A 25,782-nucleotide genomic window follows, 5' to 3' on the forward strand; every position below is an offset into this window, starting at 1 on the left:
TGATCAGCTGTTTTAGCGCAGTTCTCCAGTGAAGGGGGGAGTCTCCCTCCGCAGCCGGTTGGCGTAGTTTTGGCACAGTTCCGTTGTACAGACCGACGTTAACAGCAGCCCTGTCTGTGCACACGGAGACCGACTCTGTCGTCCGGTGATCTAACCACCTTCTGGAAAAGCTTCACAAGTACGTCGGTACGCAAATGCGCTTTGTGACACAAGTGACGGTACGCATTTCAGATTACGCACATAACCTGGCACCTGCGTACCAGTTATGTGCACCCCTGTACCAGAGCCATATTATTACTATTATATGGCTCTGCCCTGTACTACAGCAAGGCCCTTTCTCATTTCATCAAATCCCCCTCCTCGACTCCTCTGTCCTCCGGTAGTGACCCGGAAATGAATTTTAGCGCGCCATGTTGAAGGACATCCCATTTCTCTAAATGCACGTCGAGGACCGAGCATCGAGCATCGAGGAGGCTCTCTGGAGGAGCTCTAACCGAGGATACACTGATGGGTCCTCCATGGTCCTCCACGGCTCCTTCGCGGATGCATTTCCGGGAACAGAGATGTTTCAAAGAGTCGTGACGCACGGCCGGACTTATCTCAGCCAATGACAGCTCTGCATGCATCCCCTGGATATTATTTTAGAAACTGCTTTCATCGCGACGCGATGTTTACAGAGAGAACAGCTGTGAGGTCCTTGCAGAAAGCAGAGCAGTGTGTATAATATATATCGCTCAGTATAACAGGCCTACTCTCTTTATTTGCTTTAGTTTAGTAGTAGATATCTACAAACAAAGAGTCGATATTTTTCTAAAACCATTCAGTGCTTCACAATAAAATACACAACGGCTGTAGCCTGTTTTAGGAGCTGTATGTGCGTGTGTGTGTGTAGGTGTGTGTGGTACAGTGTGTGCGTAGATGCAGCGGACAGACAGGTCTGTTGGTTTGGTGTCCTCTGCTTACTTTTAATACTTGTAAATACAACTTTTGGCCCGTAATTTATTTTCCTCATTGTAGCGACCAAAGGGGAGAGGGGGGGGGATATATCCAGTCTCTGATAGTGTTACGAGTTATGAGAGTGTTCTGTTTGATTCTGAAATTGTATTTATTTATATAAATATATACACATATATATGTGTGTGTGCGTGTCCGTATCTGTAGCCTGTTATTGTCTCATTATACCGCACTGTGAATGAATCAAAGTAAATATATAAGTGGTCATGAACACATCTGTCCATCAGACAGAGGCTGCTGTGCCTTCTGTCATCATTAATGGACGTCTCTTTAAAATGACCTCTCAGAGGAGAGGAGTTCTCATTTCTCTAACCGCCTGCTGCTTCCCCTCCTCTCTCCTCAGTTCCCCTCCTCGGCTCCTCCGTTGGCATCTCCTGTGGGCGGGACTAAGTATCGAGGATAGGAGTCGAGGAGGGGAGTTCGAGAAATGAGAAAGGGCCCAAGAGTATTCTGCGTCGGGACTTCCTGCAACAACACCACGCCGTTATCAAAGATGTTCTATTGAGAAGATGATCACTACGTGACAAAAGTTTTCAAAACCGTGGCTACTGAAATCAGTCTTACTAACTGCTGTCTGTGCAATTTACTCCGCGCGAGTTGGCAGACTTTATTTTGCTTACTTTAACATCATTTTTCATGGTGGGGCTAAGCCATTTCTTGGTATGGGTGTAGCCTACCCCAGCCATACCCTGGCGCTGCCACTGGTGGCACGTATGGGGCGGGCCATTCTGCACATGCGTTAAATGCGTTAAATATTTTAACGCAATTAATTAAAAAAATTAATTACCGCCGTTAACGCGATAATTTTGACAGCACTAATAAAAACACAAATTTACCAACACGTTTTCCGTTTGCAGCGCTTCTAGTAAAAGATGTGCATGTTTCTATACTTGCATGTGTTTTGGAACATTTGCATTTTCACATTTGCATCGCTTGTGAAAGTGCAGCCTGTTTCTCATAATGAAATGTTTCGGGTTGTTGTAGCGCGTTGGCACCTGTCGGCCACCGTATCACACACATAAAGACACAGCACCAACAGGAAGACGGATTCATCATGCTTTTTTATTATTTATATTATCAAACATTGTATGACCCCCCCTGATCAAGTTCAATAATCAATACAAGAAATGAAGTCAAAACCAAAAATATATTATCATGTAATTATCTTTACATTTCGATGACACAATATACTGTAGCAGTCACATACGATAAAGTGTATATAGTGCGTTAAGAATTAACCTCGTTATGCGGTAACAATATAAGGACAACACTGGGAATATTTATTCTCTTAATATATTTCCTTAAAATGGTCAAGCACTTCCCCTTCACACAATGTGTGGATATGACAGGTTCAAGTACAAAAGGGGCAAATAACGACTTTTTAACACTTTATGCTGTAGGCTTAGTTTAAATCACGTTTTGTCTTTCTCGAGCGACACTTATTTATTACTTTTTAAAGTTTTACAAATGAAAGGTAAGTTAAGGTGGTGAACGAAGCAAGGCCTTCCTAAAAAAAGACTGACATTTTTCTTAAAGGTGAGGTTAATTTGTGGCGTACATTTGTTTAATAACTAAATATGTCCTGATAAATTACACAGTCAATAATAATATGTAGTCTTGTGCAATACACGGCGTGCAAATGCAAGTAATACAGGCAATAAAAACTTTTTATAATCACATTATATATATATATATATAACATATTTAAGTGGAAATGGCTACATGTTCTACTTTACCCCAAAAGCTTCAGCACCACACCCTTCCCCGTTTCAAGCACATGATGAGAGACTGAAAACGACCAGAATCTCTCTTTTTCTTTTTAAAGGAATTGTCACATTTACACATCGTGAAACCCTGGAGATGAACACCAGTCATAAATAAATACCGGTTAACCTGCTTCGTAATTTTGGGAGAGAAATGTCCTCTGGAGAAAAATCGACTGCATGCTCTAGCATTAATTTAAAATATCATATTTTATAAAATGTTGTATAACTTGTTCTAATGACTATAAACAGACGACGATTTAGTTAAAACCAATGAAACTGAAATTGTTTTTTGAAAGTTGGAGGATTTAGAAACGCTTAATATGATATGATATTGAATGTGTGTGTGTGTGTGTGTGTGTGTGTGTGTGTGTGTGTGTGTGGTGTGTGTGTGTGTGTGTGTGTGTGTGTGTGTGTGTGTGTTGCTACAGGTTTTCTCTCTTCTTCTCTGCAGCCTTCATTTCACTGACAACCCTGGTGGACACAGAGGATACATTAGAGAGGAGAATTAAGCTATGTGTGTGTGTGTGTGTGTGTGTGTGTGTGTGTGTGTGTGTGTGTGTGTGTGTGTGTGGTGTGTACGTACAGAGTTGGTTCGTTTGCGTTTCCAGCAGTCTGGGTTGAGTCTCTTCTGCTCGTCAGCGAGGGCTTTGGCCTGCACGGTGAACGTCCGTTTCTCCTCACTTCGCAGTTTCTTCCACTGCTCCCCAAGGAGGACGCTGATCGCCCTGAATCACACACACACACACACACCACACACACACACACACACACACACACACACACACACACACACACACACACACACAAACATAACACCAAACAAACAACAACACACACACACACACCACACCACACACACACACACACACACACACACCACACACACACACACAGCCATGCACCACACACAACACTCCCACACACACACACAAACACACAACACACACACACACACACACACACCCACACACACACACACAAACACACACACAACACACACACACACACACACACACACACACACACACACACACACAACACACACACACACACACCACACACCTTTTTCCTTGCCGGGGTACATCTGTTGTTACTCCACCTGAACCTCTTGGCGAACAGCATGAAGGCGTTTCATTGGCCGCTTGCACTTAGTGGGCGGGGCATTATCTTCCTGCTGCGCTGGCTTGCTGGGTTTTGGTTGGCTTGAGACATGGAGAGGGGGAGGGGACCGGGACTGTTGGGCGTCTGCATGTGACCACAATGACAGGTTTACTTTTGTTACCTTTCCTCCTCGAGTGTTTTTGTTCACTGCATTAAAGTGCTGTACCTCGTAATGTGTCTCTGTCTGGAGAGCCGCTGGACTGGGAGGCACGCGCCGCCTGGCCATGCTGCTGCTCAGCACGTAGACGGCAGAGGAGTCCAGAGGAGTGAAGTCGTAACTGAGGACGACACCGAGGGAAACATTTCACACACACACACACACATTCATCAGCAGCTTCAGGTTGGGAACAGGGGGGATTTGTACCTCTTAAATGTGTCAAAAACCAGCGAGTCGTCGGTGTGTTTGGCTTCTTTGTGTCCTGGAGGAAGGCACACATCACCCACCTCCATTTCATAGCACGGTATCCCATAGTGCACCACGGTCAGGCTCGGGTGAAATGACGACCACCCTAACAGGAAGTGAATGCAATGTTGTTTTGGAAGATAGTTCGTCCTCTGTATGATGTGCTTTTCAAGTGTTTTCTCATCATGCCTACCTTTGTTTCTGACGTAGAAGGGGTGGTCAAGTTGGCAGCGGGCGCTCATGACAGCTTGTCCGAGCGCCCCGGGGTCAAAGGTCAGCTGTATCACAGCCTGACCGGACAACACAGTCTCTGAATGCTCCACCAGCTGCAGACCCTCGGGGCCATAACCCTGAAATGATGTACAATCCCTTTATTTGAATGGATCATTTCCAGTGAACTAAAGCGTCATACATAATAATGTCTATGTAACATCATGTACCTTCAGAGACCTGGATCCTTCCCCGTCACCAGAGTCTTCCTCAGCACAGTCCAGGTCCTCCACGTCCTGCCAGTCCACGTTTGAGCCACTGTGGAAACGCAGACGAGTCCCTGATGACAGAGAAGAGTTATAAACAACAGCTTTTGACCTCAAATCTCACTTTCATGTGTTCCTAGCAGTGAAAGATGTGTGTGTACCTTTGAGGAAGCAGTGCCAGGTGGTGGGGGGGCAGGAGAAGCTCCAGCCAACGTCTTCCTCGTCAGACGGAGAGGATCTGGAGGACACAGCTGGTTCCCTCTGTGGGGACATGAAGCACATCTGTTCACACACTGCAGCACACAGCGTTCTACTGTCTGAGGTGAGCCGTCTATTTAAGTAACATAAAGACGATAAAGGATCTTTATCAGATGTGTTTCTCAGACATTGTGTTCAGAAAGAGGTAAAGAGAGCTGTACCCTGGTGCGGAGGCGCTCCCTGCCACGACCTCTGGGGGGCGACGGGGTGCTGCTGGGGAGAGAGGGGGGAGGCCGAGCGTAGGAATGTAGATTACTGCTGGCGCTGGAGAGCCTGGAGCTGCAAATGACACAGGCTCAGGACAGGAAAGCAGGCTGAGGGAGTGCAGCGTGTAAGACTGTCCACACACCACTCTGAGGAACCGTTTACATTCTACAACTGCATACATAATACACACTTTGAAAAAGATGTGTGCCCTAGCCATACACTTCCCCAAATAACAATGGATTGGGGCATTGGGCCTACACATACACATCTTAAATGTCGCATTTTAATATATATTTTTCAATTATTAAAATGGACTTTTAAACTAAAATCCTTGAAGATAAGATAAGATGGAACTTTATTAATCCACTTGGGGAATTTCCGGCATTTATAGCAGCAACAGGGTTAAATTAAAAACAAGATTCACATAAGGTAAAAATATAGACAAAATAGGATAAAAAATGTAAATAATAATACAAAATGTTTTTTTAAATAAAGCGATAAAATAACTGTTGAAAGAAGATCTAGCATTTGAATGAACATGTTAAATATATTTACACAACTGGAATGACGACAGTTAAAGGAATTTAGAATATTTAGGAAGGGAACCTTGTCCTGACTTATGAGTTGTTTGCTCCGATCTGTCACGTGGATGGGGAGACAAATAGACTACACCTTTTATTTTCATTTAACGTTGGGGTTTTAGTCCAGCCCACGTACCTGCTGGGGGCCGGCTCCTGCAGCAGGGGGCTCTGAGGCCCGGTGGCGATGTGGGCCAGCTGTGTCAGCCAGTGTGTGTCAGGAGGGTGTGTGTGTGCATGTCGCTGCTGGTGGGACACACCCACCTCCACCTGGTAGACTGCTGGCTCCGCCTCCTCCTGAACCTCCTGCAGGTCCGGCAGGTCGTCTAGGTGGAGGAAACAAACATTTGCTCCAGAAATAACGCCTTCAAGCACTATCACACAGAGGCAAGACAACATTCGGCTGAAATTCACCAAAAGTTGAACTCCACACAAAGCAAAAATGAAAAGTTGCTCCGTGAAGCAAATCTGTGACCATGCCCTGAAACTGAAGCTTTTCCTCCATCTGCTGTGAGAAACCAGGTGCACGCTTCTCTCTTACGTACCGTACTCCATGTAGCTGTCGCTGGTGGGGAAGCCGGGGGAGCAGGGGAGGCGTTCCTCACAGCAGAGCAGCTCAGGTAACTGTTCTCCACCTGTATCCATCACCACTGCTGAGGGGAACACCAGACACACAACAGGATAGGAGAATGGATTTATTGTCGGCATTTCACAATGTATCCGTAGATTAATGTGGCCATGTAAGTAACTTATATATGTATGGTATCTTTGAAAACACATAAGTGTAATCCTTTCAATAATACACAACATATTTGTATGTAAGTAGTCTGCTTTAATCAATATGTGTTGCTGTTAAGTCATTAAAAAACTACATTTATGGTGCACAAAAACAGTTTTAGAGGCAGTTGTCATTTTAAGATTTTTTTTAAATGGACACCATTTAAATTGAGGATTTTGTTTGAAGATTTATATTTTGTTAGGGGGGATGACGTGATAAAATATGATGACTGATTTCTAAAGCTTAATTGGAATATCTATATTATATATAGATATTGGGGGCTTAAAGTCTGAGTACCTCTGGTTGGATTTTTCTATCACTATTCTACAGTACAGATGCCTAACGGTGCTGTGTGTTACCTGTGTGTCCACCGCTCTGATGTGTGGGCTCACTGGTCACCACCTCCCACACCATGATGGTCTGAAACGTGCAGACACAGAGCATAGCCAACAACACTCACTTTATTTGCACAATAGCTTAATTTAAATGTCAAATCAAAGGAAATAGACCTGTCATATGCTGTAGGAACAAATGTGACGATGTATACTAAGCATCACTGGCTATGAATCAGCCATGAGTCACAGACTGACACAGAAATGTGATCCTCCAGCGAGCTGTAATGTAAAGGCTAAAAATGTCCGGGGTGACATAAGGACACAGAGGGCTGTTACCAAATACACAAAGCTCCGACACATCCTCACAGCGCAGTTTATATATGGAATATATATACATTGAGTATACACGTTGAAATAGTTCAGTCTAAACATGTACACGTTACAAAAGCTCGTTTCATTCTTATCTATTTCACAATGTTCTCGTCATGTGACTTCTCTTGTTGATCAACTTTGAGATTATTTCACGCATGCGCATAAAAGCCCATTCATTCAATAACGAGAAGGGCAGCGATAATACATCTGAAGTCGTTTAAAATAAGTGAAAAGCACGACAGTAACCACATAATGGACATACTTGTGTGATATTATGGGTTGCTATTAAATGGAACTGCTGTCCACGTTAATACACGACGATACACTTCAAAGGAAGCAGCGTTATCTGCGGTCACGAAACACAGAAGTAACGTCGACGAAAAGGAGAAAAAGCTTTAAAGTCTGTATGTTAACGACACATTAACCACATTAAAGAGACTTCAGGCGTGAAAATATCATTGAATTAAAGAATTTGGACGAGCCATTGTATTGCGCAAATGCAGTTAAAAAAACAACTAACGTCAACAATGAAGGTTTACGGAGAGGGCAGAAAAAAGTCAATTTAAGACCTAAAATAAACGTTGTCAGTTTCAAATTATAACTCGTCTGCCGAGATCGGGTGAAATTCATACAATTGGTGTAATTACTTCTCATATGAAACGCTTTAAAACTCCCAAAATTATTTCAATGAACTTTCCTTAACTCACCAAAACAGTCGCCTTGTACGGTGGTGGGGGCTGGTATAAACATAGTTTGCCCTGTGATCCTATTGGTCAGAGCGGATGTCAATCAGCAGCTTATCTTATTCTCATTGGTCGCCACAGTGCAGCTGGTTCTTATCGCCACAACATGAAAACATTGAGTGGGTTTACTGGGTTAAAGTAAGGACAGATGGCTGAACCAAAGTTAACAACTAAAACACATCTGATCTCCTGTGTAAAGAGCACATATCTCTTTCCATTGACAGTATATTAAGTAGTATCTACCCTTTCATTCAAGTGGCATAATCATATAGCAACATGCATAATAATATTAATGATAAACTAATCTAAATATACAAGTTATATTTGTACATACATGACGGGTCACATGGGTATTGTTTATTGTTTTTATTTAATTAGAGGTTTTTTGTTCTGGAGATCATGCTGTCATGTCTGCCTCAAGATGCTGGTGGAGCTGACACTTTAAGTGAAGAATCGTGAGTGTTTACTACCCTCTAGCGGTCAGAGGGAGGTACTGCATCATCGCACCACACCTCAAGTTAAACAAGATTACATTGTAACACTTCCGGTCCATCCTTTTCAAATAAATCATCAGAAATGTTTGCACTAGCAAGAACTATGCCTTTTTTTGGTGCATACAATGAACATAATAACGGAAAATAAGATACATTAAAACATTTAAAAAATAAAGAAATGCATTAACATAAATGCCAGATAATTATAAATGTGTAGTCTTTTTAATTGTTTTCTAGTGGCCAGACACTATAATTACACACAATTACGTTTACTCATTTTAAATCTCCATTTTTAGTCACGTTATTATCAATAATATTATCAGTATTTTTTGTTATAAGTAATAGTACTTTCTACATACATACATACATACATACATACATACACTGAACAAAAATATAAATGCAACACTTTTGTTTTTACTCCCATTTTTCATGAGATGAACTCAAAGATCTAAAACATTTTCTATTACACAAAATAACCATTTCTCTCAAATATTGTTCACAAATCTGAAAAATCGTGATAGTGAGCACTTCTCCTTTGCCGAGATAATCCATCCCAGGTGTGGCATATCAAGATGCTGATTAGACAGCATGATTATTGCACAGGTGTGCCTTAGGCTGGCCACAATAAAAGGCCACTCTGAAACGTGCAGTTTTGCTTTATTGGGGGGGTCTGGGGGGGTCCGAAAACCAGTCAGTATCTGGTGTGACCACCATTTGCCTCACGCAGTGCAACACATCTCCTTCGCATAGAGTTGATCAGGTTGTTGATTGTGGCCTGTGGAATGTTGGTCCACTCCTCTTCAATGGCTGTGCGAAGTTGCTGGATATTGGCAGGAACTGGAACACGCTGTCGTATACGCCGATCCAGAGCATCCCAAACATGCTCAATGGGTGACATGTCCGGTGAGTATGCTGGCCATGCAAGAACTGGGATGTTTTCAGCCTCCAGGAACTGTGTACAGATCCTTGCAACATGGGGCCGTGCATTATCATGCTGCAACATGAGGTGATGGTCGTGGATGAATGGCACAACAATGGGCCTCAGGTTCTCGTCACGGTATCTCTGTGCATTCACAATGCCATCAATAAAATGCACCTGTGTTCGTCGTCCATAACATACGCCTGCCCATACCATAACCCCACCACCACCATGGGCCACTCGATTCACAACATTGACATCAGAAAACCGCTCACCCACACAACGCCACACATGCGTCTGCCATCTGAATGTGAGCATTTGCCCACTCAAGTCGGTTACGACGACGAACCGGAGTCAGGTCGAGACCCCGATGAGGACGACGAGCATGCAGATGAGCTTCCCTGAGACGGTTTCTGACAGTTTGTGCAGAAATTCTTTGGTTATGCAAACCGATTGTTGCAGCAGCTGTCCGAGTGGCTGGTCTCAGACGATCTTGGAGGTGAACATGCTGGATGTGGAGGTCCTGGGCTGGTGTGGTTACACGTGGTCTGCGGTTGTAAGGCCGGTTGGATGTACTGCCAAATTCTCTGAAACGCCTTTGGAGACGGCTTATGGTAGAGAAATGAACATTCAATTCACGGGCAACAGCTCTGGTGGACATTCCTGCTGTCAGCATGCCAATTGCACGCTCCCTCAAAACTTGCGACATCTGTGGCATTGTGCTGTGTGATAAAACTGAACATTTTAGAGTGGCCTTTTATTGTGGCCAGCCTAAGGCACACCTGTGCAATAATCATGCTGTCTAATCAGCATCTTGATATGCCACACATGTGAGGTGGGATGGATTATCTCGTTATTTTGTGTATATAGAAAATGTTTTAGATCTTTGAGTTCATCTCATGAAAAATGGGAGCAAAAACAAAAGTGTTGAATTTATATTTTTGTTCAGTGTACATACATACGTACGTACTGTAGAATTTCACTGTGGCCGCTGGAGGGCAGTGAACTCTCTTACTTAAATCGGACAATAATACATATTTAATAAAATATATAATATATTGTCACATTCCTTATTCTACAATATATTTAAAAGGAAACTGACACTCATATCATTATAATATAGCCATACAAATGTAATACCTTTGATAATAATTATTTTAGAGTTGTTGTACGTAGTTTATTTTGAAAAGCAAAGGCGGAAGTGGTCCTTATCATGGAGAACTTGATCATATTTCCTGTGCAGCAGCGCAGCGTTTCCTTATTCCACTTTGACTAAACTTTTAAAACACATTTTTACTCTGGTTTAAGGTCTCTTCTTGTAGCATAAATGCCTAATTTTTCATCCAAAGCTCCTGGTTGTGTTGCCGTCTGCGTTCATTGGTGAGTCATTCATGTTTCTGTGTTACTAACAGGCACCTTCCGATTATTATGGCAGCTGTACCGTTACATTCGGCACACTCTTTAAAAAGTTGTGTTGCTTGGCTTTGTCTGTCCGTATAACAGCTGGTAAACATGTAAATATCTCTAACACAGAGTTTAAACAGCAGCCTGTCTCTGTGCACCACTCACATCCATTCTGTGTTTAGCTGCTTCCTGCTTTGAACACTTCCTCTGCTAAAGAAGGGAAACCATTACATCTTGTGACTGCAGCCAACTTACATCATGAGTTTGATTTTTTTTAAACAATCTGTTATTGAGGCTTTCCTAAATTTGTAAAGGCAATTAAACCCTTCCAGATACTTCACTGCTAACATTGAGTTCATTGGATGTCATAGTCATTTTAGACACAGCAAATAATAATAAAGGATTGCTTTGTTTAGGGACAGTCTCAGTCATAGAATCACACTTTTAGCTGTAGTTATTATAAATTACAGTTAGAATTTACTAGTTTAAAGCAGAAATGTTCTCAGATAAATTGTAGTAGATTTGCAGGAGCAGTGGAAATGGCCTTGGTCATCAGGACATCAAACCCCTGGCAGAAATATATGAGGCTAGACAACAAAAGAAAGACCTTTCAACCTTTTTTTATTTCCTTCCTCCTCACTTGAAGCCCAGAAGGTATCCTGAAGCTGTCAGAGCACACAGAGCTCTGCAGACCACAGGGCAGCTGTTTCATACACTTTATCTAGTGGTTCGTTTACCGCCACTGCTAATAACAGCTCATTACAACAGGCCCTGGTGTTGAACTATGATTTTGACTTTATTTGACCTATTTATTATATGCTAATATGATTATTGTATCAGTTGTATACCTGGGTTAGTCCTCCGCTCGCCGAATGAGTGGCACTACTATTTTAGGCTTTGTTCTAATGAGACAACTAAGACAAATTCAAATCAACCATTTGGATAATATGGCAAAAAATATAGAATCAGGAATTTTGTTAGTCTTTAAAATCAACACGAAACCTAAAAATCTAATTATTGGACATGTTCAAGAAGAATGTAATCACTCTCAATGTGTGAGTGGCTGATTTCAAACTGAATCTGTTCACACTGTGGCCATACCGGGACATTTGCTATTGTTTTGTGAAGTTTCATTTAATATATTAAAATATTCAGTTAATTATTAGTCCTTACTTTCGACCTTGTTGCCGTTTCATCATTTGAAAGAAAGATCAAGCAGTGTTTCAAACAGAAATTGCTTTCACATCCATTTACAGAAACATTTTTTCGTTGTGATTGCCTAGAAGGTCAAAGATCATTGTTCCCTGATAAACAGGTGTCTGGTATCACACATATCTACAGTACTGTGCCTGTCCCCCGGCAGCTAGGTGATGGACGGGCAGCAGACCCAGGTGAGCGACGAAGAGCCCAAAGTCCTGCGAGAAGAGCCCCGGAGGAGGAGGAGAAAGAAGGCCATCACGTCGTCGTCCGGCTCCTCCATGGATCAGACCAGTGTGGAGTTCATCCTGCCCACCGTGGTGCGGGGGGGAAGCAGCCCCGACTCTCTGCTGCTGGAGGTGGCAGGAAACTGGACGGTGGAACAGGTGATTCTACTCATCATCACTGATTCATAGCGGATGTTGGGATGCTTTTAAAGGTCTCCTATCATGCAAAATGCACTTCTTAATGTATTTTATACATACATATGTGTCCCCGGTGTGTCAGGTAACTCACAACGTGTCAGAAAACAAAACCCTCTCTCTTTTCCTCCGTACCCACATCTCTAAAAACGGGGGTGCAACGGAGCTGATCCAGATTTGCGTTCCGATATGATGTAATATCGGAAATGTGGGCTGGCTTTACGCCCGCGGCCCTATCAGAAACGTCGCTATCAGAAAGAATGCGCAACGTGTTTTGGAAGCAATATGGTCTTTGTTTACATTAGCAAGCATCGCTAACACTCAGAGCTAACGCTGTACTGGAGAGAGTGTAAACAAAGCATGCTGTTTCAGAAATAGTCATTGATGTGGTTTGGAACATGATATGGCATTTAATCACGGCAGCATTCAGCGGAGTATCTCGGTAGAATTCTGAGCAGGCATAAGCTCCCCCCCCTTCTTTTTTTTTTTCTTTTTTTTTTTAAAACGCAGAATCAGCATTTCTCTAACAAGGCTGAAATAGAGGGATATGAGGCATGGCTAGAATGGGTGATCACATCATAGACATGTTCTTATATAGAGACCCATAATATATGCCTACAACTAGCATGAGAAGAGATCTTTAACAAACATGATATCATTTTGTGGTGTTTGCAGGTGAAAGCTCAGGTGTGGCTGAAGGCGGTGACTCTGAACCTTTGTCCGGACTTCTACCAGAGGTTTTCCCCGGACCACTGCATCCTGCTCTACCAGAAGAAAGGCAACGTGTGTGAGATCTACGACAAGCACCAGGTGTTCCAGACGCTGGACTGCATCCGCTACTGGAAAGGTAGCATCCGCCGACAGAGTGAATTCCCAATGTGAGTATGAAATGGTGTAAAACATTTATTGTTTTTTTTGAAGCCCTGAAGAAAGAGGTGGGGCGGATCCAGCTGCTCCCCCTCCCCCAGCCCTCAGACGAGTCCCTGCAGTACCAGCGATACCTAAACTACCTGATCGCCTACGACGTGACGGACGTCAGCAACGTGCACGACGACGAGCTGGAGTTCACCCGCCGGAAGCTGCTGACGCCGCGGCGCATCGAGCTGTCTGACCGAGACCCTAAACTCTACTCCATGGACCCCTGGGTGACCCGCAAGGTGCTCCCGGAGCGCCTGCTCAACAAGGTGTGTGTGTGGAAGGTTGATGGTGGAGTTCAGTGGTTTTATCATTTTGCTTCATGCCACCTTTCCTGTGGGTAAAGCTTTCATTTACAGTACCAGTCAGCACATATGGAACTATGTGGTAAACAGAAAAGTGTTCGAATGAGAAGGCTTGTCCAAACTTTTGACTGGTACTGTAGTTAACTGTGGCTCCTCCTCCTTCAGGTCAGTAACGGTAACATCCTGCTGGTGGTCCACATCGGCACGGCCAGCCAGACCATCAAAGTGTCCATCAGTGACACGCCAGCACAGGTACACAGAGGTGCATATTCACACCTTCCACTAGCTAACAACTTGTCACTAACATTTTCATCTTCCGCAGGTACTGCTGAGCTTTTTCGCTAAGACGGCGAGTAAGAAAGCTTTGCTGGGAATTCCTGAGGACACATGTGAGGCAGACTTTGTGCTCCGTGTGTGTGGAAGGTAGCTCATTAAGACAATATAACGAAGTGTGCATTGATGAGTAATTCAGTAGTTATCTAGTTTTAAAAAGATAACGTTTCAAGTGTGTTCGCTCAGGGAGGAGTACCTGTACGGGGATACACCTCTGCAGGACTTCAACTGGGTCCGTCAGTGTCTGAAGAACGGGGAGGAGATCCACCTGGCCCTGGAGGACGCCCCTGATCCAGACCTGGACCTGGTTCAGAAGGAGAACTGGGCTCAAGTGGATGACTGCACCGGAGTGGCAGGTAAGCTGTGAGGTTAAACACGCCGTCGGTGTGGATTTGATGCTGGAGCACGTACCTGATGCACGCTTCTTTGTCAGGTACCCATGAGCAGCTGACCATCGATGAGAAGGACCATGAGCGCGTGTTCACCATCTCCATGTGGGACTGCAACAGGAAGTTCAGAGTGAAGGTGCTGGGGATCGACATCCCATCCCTCCCCAAAGCCCCAGAGCTCATCGTCTTCATAGAAGCCAGCATCTTCCACGGCCAGCAGCTCTTGGCTCAGGTAACCCAGAGAGGATCTGAGCCTTCTCAGACCGTTCACATGCAGACAAAGCTAAATAACACACTAAGGGAAAGGGACGACTCCAAAAAGCATAATAAGGCCTCTTTAAGTGCTTTATCTTTAACTTTGCATTGGCAGTAATTTATCAGCCGAAAGAGAGGCAGATATTCATCAGATGAAATAAAACAAAAGTGCAGCGGAGTTTCCTGTTAACATGTACTGCAGGAAGGTCATTTGAATCCCGCACGTGAACCGAAGCTCACACCGAAAAAACAACCATAGAGGACATTTGTGAAAAACACACATTCATTTTGTACAGCCGATTCAACCCTGTGTTTTGTCTCTCAGGAGAGGACGTCCTCTAAGAACTTCAACGAAGAAGTGCTGTGGAACTGCTGGTTGGAGTTTAACATAAAGATCAGGGACCTGCCGAAAGGAGCACGCCTGAACCTGCAGGTAACTATTCAATCAGAGGACGGGTAAGGGTGAATGCAAGAACTTTGTCGGCCATTTGACTTCTCCACTAACTACCGGCTCTGGTCCCAGGTGATCTGTGGGAAGCGGCCCTTAACCCCAACCTCTAAGGGGACCGCGTCCTACCAGGATACTGCAGCATCAACAGGCAGCCATGAAGGTGAGGTTCGCTAACATTGCGTAACTGCGCCACGTTGACAGTCAAGTTCAAATCTCAATTCAACGGTGTTATTGTCATATGCACAAAAGCTACTGTGTTGAAATGGCAATGACATTCTTCTGACCGGAGCTCCTCCAACAATGCAACATATATAATAAAATACAAATATAAAAAATAGTGCAAGAAGTCTATATACATGTAAGTAGAATATGAAATTAAATAATGTACATTAAGACACAATTACATACGGTTTATTGCGGTTTAGTTTATTTGTTTATAGTGTCGTGGACAGTCCCCATTGATCAACTGTCACACAAACAGTAAATGGGGCAGCTTTAGCCAACATTGCTAATTTCCAGCTGTTTTGTTGCTGCAAAAGATAAAAGAGAACAATACACAACACACGTTACTACATACAGTACATGTCACATAAAGCACATAACAGAAACGAGGGGCAACATCCATGATCACAACATGTAACACACACGCCATATTCAACACAGACTAGTGTGTGCAGTTTTCAGTCAACCATGTTTTTAAGAGAGCTGTAAAGGTGGTATATGTATGTCTTTGATTTGAGTGGGTAGAGAGTTCAACATGGTGAAAAGAGCATATGTGTATGTGTGTGTGTGTGTGTGTGTGTGGTGTGTGTGTGGTGTGGTGTGTGGTGTGTGTGTGTGTGTGTGTGTGGGGTGTGTGTGTGTGTGTGGGTGTGTGTGTGTGTGGGTGTGGTTGTGTGTGTGTGTGGGGTGTGTGTGTGTGTGTTGTGTGGTGTGTGTGTGTGTGTGTGTGTGTGGTGTGTGTGTGTGGTGTGTGTGTGTGTGTGTGTGTGTGTGTGTGTGTGTGTGTGGTGGTGTGTGGTTCTTTCAGGAAAGACCAAGAGTCGTCTCCTGTACTACGTCAACCTGCTGCTGATCGACCACCGCTCCCTGCTGCGCCAGGGCGAGTTCATCCTGCACATGTGGAAGATGCCGGAGAAGAGCGAGGAGAGCAGCAGCAGCATCAACGCCGACAAGCTCACCTCGGCCACCAACCCCGACAAGGCGTCCGCCATGGCCATCGCCATCCTGCTGGACAAGTACTGCTACCCCGTGGTGCTGCCCAAGAGCCGGGGCGGCGGCGGCGAGGAGGCGGCTGAGGGCGAGCGCGGCCAGAGAGAGATGCCCAACCATCTGAAGAAGCAGTTTGCAGCCATCGTGAACACCGACCCCCTCCACCCCCTCAGCCCGGAGGACAAGGAGCTGCTGTGGCACTTCAGGACCGAGTGTATGCGCGACCCCAGGTACTTGTGTCATTCTTTATGTGGTGCACGATGCTAGGGACCAACTCTTTAGGGAATGAGGAGCTCAGGGGATGTCCTCACGTACAACTGTTTAAAAAAAGGAATAAGGACATGATGATTTTCGCAAGATACAGGGATAACATATTTATTTATTTGGTTTGTTATTTTATCTTTTCTTGATTACCATTGACCTCTTTTATGTATTTGTTGTTTTTATGGTTTGTTTTGTTTGGATGGTGGATGTAAAAAGATAGTCTTTTATATGTGTCTTATCAAATATGACATACAACGTCAAAGAATAATACATATATATATAATGTAGTAATAATGATATACTCTATTTATAATTGTAAATGTATATTGTATGTAGACATACATTTAGATAAATACATTTTGGTAAAAGACAAAAAAAAGAAGTTGATAATAAGTAATAATAATAAGATCTCTTACTGATAGACATGTCCTCCTGTCTCTCCTCAGGGCCTACCCTAAGCTGCTGGCCTCAGTCAGGTGGGGGAAACAGGAAGACGTCCTGGCAACGCATCGTCTGCTGGAGCGCAGCAGTGCGTGGGACAGCAGGTAAGATCTGACTGTGTGTACGTAACATGTACGTGTCCTCAGAAGCTTCAGTGTCCCCTCAGCTGTCCCCCTTGTTGTCCCCGCTCAGTGGTCTGGATGTGGGTCTGGCCATGCAGATGCTGGACTGTCACTACTCAGACGCTCAGGTCCGCTCCATGGCCGTCAGGAAGCTGGAGACTCTGGAGGATGACGATGTGCTCCGATACCTCCTTCAGCTCGTCCAGGTGATACTCTTCACCATCTCTGTCCGCAAATACAACCCTCTCTCTTTTCCTCCCTACCCACATCTCTAAAAACGGGGGTACAACGGAGCTGATCCAGATTTGCGTCCAATATGAAGTAATATCGGAAATGTGGGCTGGCTTTACGCCCACGGCCCTATCAGAAACGTCGCTCTCAGAAACAATGCACGACGTGTTTAGGAAGTAATATGGTCTGTGTTTACATTAGCATCGCTAACACTCAGAGCTAACCTGTACTGGAGAGAGAATGTGTAAAAAAAGGAGCTCCCCCCCTTTTAAAGCTACGGACCCAGAATCAGCACTTCTCTAACAGGGCTGAAATAGAGGGGTATGAGGGATGTCTAGAATGGGTGATGTGTTTGGTATTTTGAGCAAAACACTCCACAGACATGTTTTGTATATATCTGAGACCCATAATATATGCCTACAAATAGTATAATAGGAGACCTTTAATATATGTGTGGTTATATTCGATTCATTTGATATTGTTGAGCAACCAGAGGATTGCCAGCAGAAAAAGATTCTAGTGATCAGAGTAAAGTGCTTTGCTGACTGAGCCTCACTCTCCTGATTCCCAGGAAGCAGCAGCAGCTCATGGAAAGGTCAACAGATGCATGTTTGCTGTGTTAGCTGACTTTGCATGAGCAGTATAACAAATGTACTGTTGTCACGGAAAAGATAGGAAAATGACTCCACAGTAATCTGCTGTCTCTGTATTATCCAAGACCAATATATTCATAGAGAAGTACTCTTCTGACTTTGTTTAACATACTGATTTATGCCTGAGATCACCTCATTTACTTTCCGATGTGTTCACTTTCTAAACTAAGCATGGCAAAATCACACAGGGGGAAGACGCCCGATACAATACATTTATTTTGTATGTCAGTGGCCAGCCGTGACTTTTATACCTAGGCCCCTCTGACTCTGTTATTTTAAATACAATTAAATCAAGTTATTTTGGTAAAACTAATGAAAAATTTAACAACAAAAAAATATGAAATGTTTTCTTTTTTTAAATACATGTTTTTTTTTAATGTTTTCAAATATTATTTTTTGGAATATCTTAGGCCCTCATTTTTGTAATGTGTGTACCCCCTCATAGGCATTGAAAGATTGCATCTGTATTTCCTACCCTATCCTATGTCTTGAATGTGGCTTTGTTCACATCCGCTTACAAAATGTCAACCTGCCGCATTCTATGGGATTCCCACCATGTGGTTTGGCGTGTATCCAGAGGCGGTGTAATTGGGTTTCACATAACAACAAATATACTTCCTTGTGTCAAAAAATAAGTGTTTTTGACACAACAAAATCAAGTAATTGAAGATGCATTTATCAGAAATAAGCCACATTGCCATGCCTTGAGTTGTTTGACGAATAAAATGTATTTTTTTTTTTCCAGGCAGTGAAGTTTGAACCGTACCATGACAGTGCCCTGGTCAGGTTCCTGCTGAAGAAAGCTCTGAGGGTGTGTGTGTGTGTGTGTGTGTGTGTGTGTGTGTGTGTGTGTGGACAGATACTTAAAAGTAATCAAATCTAAAAAGCTCTGGAAAAATAAAGGAAGATTGTGACCAAATGTGTTTATTGTGTTTTCAAGGACACTATATGTTCATTAATTATACCCCCATTAAGCACTTATATTACTCACCTTGCCCACGTCTGATCGCTAGCTCTCTGCACCCACACTATCATTTTTATGAGTAATCTTTCCGTCCACAGAGTAAGCGTATCGGTCACTTCCTCTTCTGGTTCCTGCGCAGTGAGATCGCTCAGTCCATGCACTACCAGCAGAGGTACGCCGTGCTGCTGGAGGCCTTCCTCAGAGGCTGTGGGGAGGAAATGCTGCAAGACTTCAGGAAACAGGTGAGGCAGAGGTCCTCGATCACAACACTGTGTACATAACAAAACAGCTAATAATGAGGTGATGCTGTCCAGGTGGAGATGACGGAGGCTCTGCAGAAAGTCACCCGAGAGATGAAGGCCATGTACGCCGACAAGTACGACATTACTGCACAAGGTCAGGAGGAATAAAAGCAAAGAGTGTTCTAAGTTCAATATCGATGTTCTATTGGTTCCTTTGTGTAGTTCTTGAGTTTGTGTAGTGAAACTGCAACCGTGTGTGTGTGTGTGTGTGTGTGTGTGTGTGTGTGTGTGTGTCAGTGGTGTTTCAGCTGCGTCAGAAGCTGGAGACTCTTCAGTCGGCCGGTTCTCTCAAGAGTTTCAGAGTCCCTTACGATCCTGGACTAAGAGCTGGAGCCCTGCTGGTGAGGGACACGCACGCACGCACGCACACACACACACACACACACACACACACACACACACACACACACACACACACACACACACACACACACACACACACACACACACACACCACACACACACACACACACACACACACACACACACACACACACACACACACACACACAGACAGACAGAGGTAGCCCTCCCGTTAGTCATCCAGTCGCAGGATAAAGAAAAAAAAGATAATTCCGTAATTAAATACGCACACAGAAAATCTAAATTCTATATATACATACACATACATATGTAACAAAAATAACAAAATAAATTCCTACAAGTCCATTTTCAGGTAACAAAACAGTTTCATTTCTCATCCTATTTTTATATAAATTAAGATAATAATAGTTAATATAATTATCATTATTATTTTTATTGTTATTGTTATTATCATTATCATATATCCATATCATCTTTTTTTAATCTATTTTTTAGTTAAGCCAAAGGCACAATGACCGGAAAAAATATACAAAAGACAATTAAACAAAACCAGCAGCGAGGTATACCCATTATTGGTTAGTTACGGCCCGTCCACACGGCGGCGTGCGTTGAAGCTTGTCGGCGGGCGTGTCTGAAACTCGACCAACAACCAATCACATGAATCTCCCGCCCCTGACACACAAGCAGCAGATTGGCTAGAGCTTGTACTGGCATATGATTCGATTGGCTGACGCTTCTGCCGAGGCGTCAAAAGTTGAACATTGCTCAACTTTTGCAGCGAGCCACGCCAGCAACGCTCCGCGTCGCTTCCCACGATGCAGTTCGGCGAAAAGTGACGTCACCCCATTCAAAGTGAATGGTGAAGCGTCATCGCACGCCGCTGTGTGGACGGGCCGTTAGAGTATATTCATTTATTATAGTATATTATATTTATTTGAGATACATACCGTTTGTGCACTTTCAGATCGAGCAGTGTAAAGTGATGGCGTCTAAGAAGAAGCCGCTGTGGCTGCAGTTCAAAAGGGCCGACCCCACCACCCTGTCCAAGGACCCCATCGGCATCATCTTCAAAGACGGGGATGACCTCAGGCAGGACATGCTCATCCTGCAGGTGAGCGGCGTCACAGTGTAGCACACACATCGTGACTCCTCGGAGGACTCAACGTTCACGTGTGTCCCTGTAGATCCTGCTGATCATGGAGTCCATCTGGGAGACGGAGTCCCTGGATCTCTGCCTGCTGCCGTACGGCTGCATCTCCACCGGGAACAGAATAGGTCGGTCATTCAACGGAGAACATTCCAGATGAGAATATTACAGCCATTCTGTGAGATTGAGCCCCCCTCTATCGTTGTTGTATTGCAGGTATGATAGAGATTGTGAAGGACGCCACCACCATCGCTAACATCCAGCAGAGTGTGGTGGGGAGCACGGGGGCTTTTAAAGATGAAATCCTCTATCAGTGGCTGCGGGACAAGTGTGTCTGCGAGGACAAGGTACGCCCTCAGGACCTGCTTAATTTGATGGGCTATATCCAGATGTTTTTAACCTGAAACACTTTGTAATGCATTGCTCTGTAGACCTGTGTGCTGGGTGTGGTTTATGGATTCAATGTTGTGATGGTGGCGACTCCAGCTGCTGCTGTTTATCAGACGTAAGAGGAAGTGGCGGTGTGACAGACAGGAAGGAAGCACAAACACACACAGACTTTCACACTGTAGCCCCAACACCTGTCTTAGTGCCTATATCTTCTTTTTGAGATGTTCCTGCCCCGGTTTAAGATATCAGTTTTATCTCTAAGTTTGCATTTCAACAGAAAGGATATTAAGTTAAATGTCTCTTAAGAGAAGGATTACTGAATTATAAAATATAAACTTGATAATGCATGTAACTTCTTTATATTACTAAAGCCTTTTTAGAACTGTAGCACTACTGAATCACAATAGATAAGAGGTACTTTATAAATACCATTAGCCGTGCGCTTTTATTATATTATCCTATGATTATTAACAAGGAACATGTATACTGCAGTTGTTACTGTCTGTACCTCTACTGTACCTCAGAAAGTCACATGTATCCGTTTTTATCAATATCGTAGATAAGCAAATATACACGGTATGATAACCATCGACTTTGTTACCATGGTTACCATGGTACCTCTAAGGATAGAGGGTGTCGTTTTTCTCATACTGATATTCTGAACAATCTGTGCTGTTGTATTTGCTGTAAAGTGTCTCTACTGTAGGCTATTTCTATTATATGTACAGCACTTTGGCTCGACCAAAAATCGTTTATAAATGTGCTATATAAATCAAACTTGATTTGATGGTTTACCACGGTAATAATATATGGCTTCTATGTTTCCATGTCTCATACTTCACAGCACAGTGTTTATATCCACGGTGAAACTTGATGAAAGAGGGAAGTTTTACACATTTGCATAGCTGACAGTAGTCCAGTCTCCAGCTCCAGAGACTAAAGAGGAGTTGAACTGGGAGAGTAACACAGGAAGTTCACAATATGTTATCCCTGTAGTTCCAGCAGGCGGTGGAGAAGTTCCTGTACTCCTGCGGGGGCTACTGCGTGGCTACCTACGTCCTGGGGATCGGGGATCGCCACAACGACAACATCATGATCACCGAATCTGGTACTGACTGCTTTTGTCTGGAATCAGAAATAAATATAATCATGCAGCCATTTCCCACTGGTTTTTGTCATTGTGCATCACATGTCAAAGGGAAGCAAGTAGTTCAGGAAACGCAGAAAACTAAAGAAAGGTCTAAAAACGAACTTCTTTTGTGTTCCTGCAGGGAATCTCTTCCACATCGACTTTGGGCACATCCTGGGGAATTACAAGAGCTTCATGGGAATCAGTAAGGAGTGGGTTCCCTTCGTGCTCACACCAGACTTCCTGTATGTCATGGGAACATCCGGGAAGAAAAGCAGCCCTCACTTCTTGAAGTTCCAGGTGCAGTAAATCACTAATGCACCAAACCCACCATTATTTAACATGTCATAATGCAATCACACAAACATCCCATGCCATTCATGTGTCAAATCTCCTGCGTCGTCTACAAGTATACACACTTTGCTGTGTTACACCTGCTTTCTCTGTGTCTCAGGACGTGTGTGTGAAGGCGTACCTCGCCCTGCGGCACCACACCAACCTGCTCATCATCCTCTTCTCCATGATGCTGATGACCGGTAACACTTCCCTCTGATACAACTCAAAGCTTTCTGTGTAGTGCTCTTTCACAGCACAACAAAACCTGTCAGTTTATCTACTTGGAATATCAAGGTAAGGTAAGGTACGTGAGCACATGTTCAGACACAGAGGCAATTCAAAGTGCTTTACATCAACATTAACACTTAAGAAGAAGAAAAAAGAAAGGAACACAATAAATAAACAAAATGGAAGAACAGATTCGTAAAAACCATGCGTAAGAGAGATACAGAATAGTTTAAAAACAACGGTGAAGTGAGAATGAAATATAATCATGGCCTTTTTCCACTTGTCTCACACTCACACCCGCTGTGTTTTAGGCTCAGATTCAAGTTTACTTTTGTATATGAAACTAGCTGACTCGTTCACGCCATTAGGTGCAACGTTCACATGTATTGTTGAGATAATGAATGGCAGATATATTGATAAATGCTCATATGAGAGTCTTGAAAAGTGATTCCCTTATATTGTTACCATGACCAGGCATGCCCCAGCTGACCAGTAAGGAGGACATTGAGTACATCCGCGAGGCGCTGACTGTGGGCCGCAGCGAGGAGGAGGCGCAGCGCCATCTGCTGGACCAGATCGAGATCTGCAGGGAGAAGGGCTGGATGGTTCAGATCAACTGGTTCGTTCATCTGGTGCTGGGCATCAAGCAGGGCGTGGAGAAACACTCCACTTAGGACTGTTTTCTTACCCTTCGGACCTTTCTGTTTCTTTATTTGAAGTAAATAAGTCTTACGCCATATTTCAACAGAAGACTGAACATTTCAAATTAATCGCACAACAGATTTTTAGACTACCTGTCATTTCAACAAAAAATATATTTATAGGAAGAATAATGAGAGATTGATAACCAAGAGGTGGATTTATACTACTGTATGGAAAAAGGCTGGAACTTTAAGAGCAAAACTACTTTTAAACTGTGGTACATCACTCATGCACAATACATTACATCTGGTTAATTTGATTTCATAGTGAGGAGGAAGATACATTCTGCCTGTTTTATTGCACTGCTTGGACCAAGTTTTAAAAACTCAATAACATTAAAAGGAGTTTTTTTTACAATGACTATAAATGCCCAAGTCTTGGCCTGATCACAGAGTCAAGCTACTTCCTGTTTCGAGTCAAAGTCATTTCCTGCTGAACAGACACCTTTAGTTAACATTTCATTCTGGCTGAAGCAGTGTCCCTTGACTCCATCTGATTTTATATTCAAAACATTTGCTTTTTAAAAATACTGTGCAAGGAATTGTTCCTGGTAAAACACTGTAATATCAATGTTGTGTTTGAGGTGAGAGTTGTAATATTTACATTATCAAAAATCATTTCCATTTGCAATCATCGCTAAGCCATACTTCCTAAATGTCATAGAAAACTTGAGGCTTTAAAGGTCTCATGTCATGCTTTTCTGGTTATTACCCGTCCCCTTGTGTTAGCTTGTTATGCATGTAAACGGTCTGCAGTCACAAACCCTCAAAGTACACCCTGTAGCGAGTAAAACTCTAACACAGAAAAGACGTGTCTATGCTGCCCCAGAACGCCTCGTTGGACATTTCTATTCTTCCATTTTTTTCTTCCTGGTCGTCGTGGCGTAAGGGTTATAGTGACGCAATGGCTCCAATCCGCGGACTTCTTCACACACACACACACACACACACACACACACACACACACACACACACACACACACACACACACACACACACACACACACACTCCACTCCACTCCACTCCACTCCACTCCACTCCACTCCACTCACTCACTCACTCACTCACTCACTCACTCACTCACTCAGCCTTATCTTTTCTCAGCCGTGGCTCCGTGGATTTCTCAGCCTGGCTGTGAGTTTGTGTGTGTGCTCAGTCTCGCTATCTCGCAGACCCCACGCAGCAACCAGGAAACAACACCAGTAATCCAGCTCACACTGTCTCCTCGAGCCTCAGGGGGCAGGAGCTCCAACAAGGCGTTTAGGACAGAGAGTGAATACACATACTATACAGAGATGCTGTATGAGAAACCAATGTGATTTTGGAACATTGAACAAATCTATTCTAGTAGATCTCAACAATGGAATTATGATCAGTAGAAATGGCCATGTCATGGGACCGTTAAAAAAAGAAAAGAATTAGAAAATCCTAAATGTTGTATTAAAAGTGAAATGTAATCATGCTAAATGTTTGCTGTTGTTGACATGTGGCACATGCTGGTCAGTGCTGTGCTCACTTTTTATAGTATGTGGAGATATAAGTATATTTGGAGAATATACTATATAATAATAATTTGTTACTGCCATCAATACAATCACTCGATTTTAAATCTCTATCGTAATATTTCTTAATAATACAATCAAGGAAATAACTTTGACTGAAAGATACACGTTTTTTTGTCTATATTTTTTATTATGACAGACATAAATCCCAACAGTGACTGACACCATCATAGATTGTGTATATATGAATAGCATCCTTTTTTTTCATGAGCACAAGTTACTTCCCTGTTTTTTAGCATCAGCAGTATTTGTTCTATGGCTTGCATTTCTCTTTTTTCTGAAAATGTTTTGTAATAAAGCCTTTTGTGACTGTAAATGCTTCCAATCCGTGATTCTGGAAATAACTTAATTCGAGGTGCTGGTATCAGACCTTTCACATGATGTGTTAGTCCCTCGCTCACATCTTACATCTGTATGCGTGTCTCAGAAAGGGGTTATTCTGATCCTGAGCTCATCCAAATCATTGCAAATATTAACTGTGATAACTGACATTTACCACAAGATGGAGCAACATCAACACTGACACCATACCGAGCATTTACTCCTCTTGCTCTCAAACGTCTCCTCTTCCTTCCTGTCAGCTTCCCATTTATCTTT

The 25,782-nt window shown here is 43.3% G+C and overlaps 1 protein-coding gene and 1 pseudogene across 1 annotated transcript; one reads left to right on the forward strand and one right to left on the reverse strand.

Moving 5' to 3' along the window:
• Positions 1-3,160: 3,160 nt before the first annotated feature.
• On the reverse strand, positions 3,161-8,128 carry LOC117468403 (HMG box-containing protein 1-like; annotated as a pseudogene).
• A 2,590-nt stretch (positions 8,129-10,718) lies between these two features.
• pik3cg (phosphatidylinositol-4,5-bisphosphate 3-kinase, catalytic subunit gamma) lies at positions 10,719-25,501 on the forward strand. Its single transcript, XM_034074900.2, has 24 exons — positions 10,719-10,887; positions 12,275-12,494; positions 13,206-13,377; positions 13,452-13,714; positions 13,916-14,002; positions 14,073-14,173; positions 14,270-14,439; positions 14,517-14,704; positions 15,053-15,160; positions 15,251-15,338; positions 16,209-16,620; positions 17,101-17,199; positions 17,288-17,423; positions 18,847-18,912; positions 19,164-19,307; positions 19,380-19,461; positions 19,605-19,708; positions 20,656-20,802; positions 20,876-20,966; positions 21,055-21,185; positions 22,225-22,336; positions 22,500-22,657; positions 22,812-22,893; positions 23,396-25,501. Exons 2-24 carry the CDS (start codon positions 12,282-12,284, stop codon positions 23,593-23,595), a joined length of 3,354 nt encoding a protein of 1,117 aa, XP_033930791.1. The 5' UTR covers positions 10,719-10,887; positions 12,275-12,281; the 3' UTR covers positions 23,596-25,501.
• Positions 25,502-25,782: the final 281 nt, after the last annotated feature.

Source organism: Pseudochaenichthys georgianus, chromosome 23, assembly GCF_902827115.2.
Source record: "Pseudochaenichthys georgianus chromosome 23, fPseGeo1.2, whole genome shotgun sequence".
NCBI lineage: Eukaryota > Metazoa > Chordata > Actinopteri > Perciformes > Channichthyidae > Pseudochaenichthys > Pseudochaenichthys georgianus.

Bases quoted from the DNA above. Each gene is read 5' to 3' on its own strand.
- pik3cg (XM_034074900.2), top strand. From the start codon at position 12,282: ATGGACGGGCAGCAGACCCAGGTGAGCGACGAAGAGCCCAAAGTCCTG. The intron at 15,339-16,208 runs GTGAGGTTCGCT...TGGTTCTTTCAG, and splicing joins ATCAACAGGCAGCCATGAAG to GAAAGACCAAGAGTCGTCTC. The intron at 22,337-22,499 runs GTACTGACTGCT...GTGTTCCTGCAG, and splicing joins CATCATGATCACCGAATCTG to GGAATCTCTTCCACATCGAC.